Source organism: Limulus polyphemus, unplaced genomic scaffold (genome assembly GCF_000517525.1).
Source record: "Limulus polyphemus unplaced genomic scaffold, Limulus_polyphemus-2.1.2 Scaffold155, whole genome shotgun sequence".
NCBI lineage: Eukaryota > Metazoa > Arthropoda > Merostomata > Xiphosura > Limulidae > Limulus > Limulus polyphemus.
This window is the reverse complement of record NW_013665765.1, coordinates 960,615-963,292: the sequence shown is the minus strand read 5'-3', so window position 1 is coordinate 963,292 and position 2,678 is coordinate 960,615. Positions and strand designations below refer to the sequence as shown.

Genomic DNA, 2,678 nt, shown 5'->3' with positions numbered 1-2,678 from the left:
GTACATTTGCTGTTATGTTAAACTTATATTAAAGTTTTTCTTCATTACCCATTCAAGCCGTCTCCAGCCATTATCAACCACTACTGTGTCTGTCGATGAGCCACAGTTAATGGGTGTAAAGCTTTGTAGGCGTTGGGATATAGTAAGTACGTAATACAAAGTCATATAAGTCTAGATAATCGAACTGTTGCATCAGCCTAGTCCTAAATTTGAATTTTAAAATAAAAGGGGGTTAATTTTTATCTGCAATATCCTTTCGAGCAATACTTTACGGATTTCGATAGAACCGAATAGTCCCTCTATCTTACATTTATATTCCCCCCGAGACAGCGTTTTCCAAAGTTTTAAATAGAGGCGCCCCTCCCCCAATTCAGCAAAGTTTCAGTTGCGCTCTCCCCTTCACATTAATATAATTTATAATAATGTAAGTCACTTTTACAATCGTTGGTCGGTTTAAATAAATATTTTAGTTGTGTATTATAAAACGTTGTTCGTTTGTGGATTTTAGTATTCTAAATATATATACAAGTTCCTTGAATTTTAACTTTTTAATATTATTTTCTGTACCTGTTTTTAATAATTTTTGATTGAAAAAAGTTTGTAAGTAGTAAATGCGAGAGAAAAAAAAAGCTTTGAAGTGATAGTTTTGTGAGGTCATCGTCGTCTCAGTAGCTATTTTTGGGCTCTCTCGTTAATCCCCCCCCCCCCGCCAGGCACCAGTACACGCCCTACAGTTTGGAAAAAGTTTAACTTGCATTATAAAAGCGGTCCTCACCTTCTCACTACTAGAACGTTTCTTACAAACCTAACTATTTACACGTCAAGGTTTTCAAGTGGGTATTTTAGGCATAATTTACTCGGATTACTTATATATAATATATTACGTATATACATGAAACTCCTTCACATGACATATTAAAATACATAGTCAAATCTTCATAAAAACAGCTTGTAGAAGAAGGGAATAGCTTTTGAAAACTAAAAAGCCTTTTGATAAAGAATTGAAATTACAATCTTGAATAAGATGTTCAAATGGCAACTAGAAAAAAAAACACTCACCAGGACCCCTAGCTCCGCCACGTCGTAATCTGCCCAGACGAAAAATAACAGTTCTTTCGTATTCTTGGACAACCTGTTCATTGTCGAAAAGAAATATGTTTGTTCGTCAAATTTCGCACAAAGATACATGCGCTATCTGTCTCTGATTTTGAAGTGATAGACTAGAGAGAAGGCAGATAGTCAAAACCACCAACTGCCAAACGCCAAGCCGAATAGAAATATAATATACATAACAAAAATATGTAAAAAACAGTAAGCTAAAAAAAATTATTTTACATTTCCTTTTAATTAAAAATCCCCTAGTGACAGTAATATTAACATCTCCGTTACAAATAAATAGATAGACAACGCAAAACGAATTATATGACCAAAAAACATGGGAATCGTATTGAATTAGGAACTTGTTTGTTTGTTTGTTTTGAATTTCGCGCAAAGCTGCATGAGGGATATCTGCGCTAGCCGTCCCTAATTTAACAGTGTAAGACTAGAAAGAAGGCAGCTAGTCATCACCACCCACCGCCAACCCTTGGGCTACTCTTTTTACTAACGAATAGTGGGATTGACCGTCACATCATAACGCCCCCACGGCGAGCATGTTTTGGTGTGACGGGGATTCGAACCCGCGACCCTCAAATTGCGAGTCGAGCGCCCTAACCACCTGGCCATGCCGGGCCAGAATTAGGAACTCAAAATTAATTAATTTTTTACAATATTGTAGTACCTTACAAGCGCAATACAGTTTTTGTTTATAGGTACCACATATATAGTTAATGAATACATAATTATAGGTAAGGTTTTCGGTTTTAACTTGTAAAACTCGGCACACACAAAAAGTAATCATGCTTTATGTTAAGAGCACCAGTAAACAGATTTGTTTTTTGCAAAGGTTACAACTGGTTTTGCAGAAAATAAAAATGCCACATATAATCAATAAAGAACGAATTTTGCTAATTCTGAAACTGGTTAATAAATAATCCCCGAAATGTAAATAAAATATGTATATACCGATAGCCGGAAATCCTAATTATGGGTTATCCTATATTCCATATCATCATAATTTTCTTAGTAATTTACAACATGGAAAATAACTAATATTTACCTTAATACAGAACGCCAAGGAGAGTGGAAAGGTGCACAGAATTAACAATACAGAAATTCCCGTCAGTAAATAGGCACAAATCCCTGGGTTTGATGCTGTGTTACCTGTAGAAAGAAATCGAATAACTTTAGTCTATTTGAAACCAAAACTTGCCTTTTTTTCATTGAAACTCTTTGAGCTAAAAACGAGAACTAGCATTATATTGTTATTCAATGTAATAGCAAATTATCATTATATATATATTTCTCTGCGGCAATGCTAAAACATTTTCTTTAGCCGTGCGCTACAATATTTAAACAGTAAGTGTCACTGTTTTTAAAACTGGATAAGGCCTACTTCTCAGCAATGATGCCAGTGATCTTCGGGTATAATAATTATATTATTCTATGACAACTAACTTTTAAACTTTGTTCAGCTGGTTCGTGTTTAACGTAATGAGTTTTAGATCTACTATATAAAGCAAAGTGTGTGTGTGCGGGAAAAAATATACGGTCTTATATCCATCATTTCATATCTGTTC

The 2,678-nt window shown here is 34.7% G+C and overlaps 1 protein-coding gene across 1 annotated transcript in view; it reads right to left on the bottom strand.

Annotated features, from left to right (window-relative positions):
- LOC106476436 (mechanosensory protein 2-like) overlaps positions 1 to 2,678 on the bottom strand; it is a 17,252-nt gene that overhangs the window by 5,056 nt on the left and 9,518 nt on the right. Inside the window, exons 2-3 of the mRNA XM_013937098.2 lie at positions 2,159 to 2,262; positions 1,060 to 1,132 (exon numbers count right to left, since the gene is read on the bottom strand). Of these exons, the coding sequence (XP_013792552.1) occupies positions 1,060 to 1,132; positions 2,159 to 2,262 (177 nt within the window). The remainder of the gene's footprint in view (positions 1 to 1,059; positions 1,133 to 2,158; positions 2,263 to 2,678) is intronic.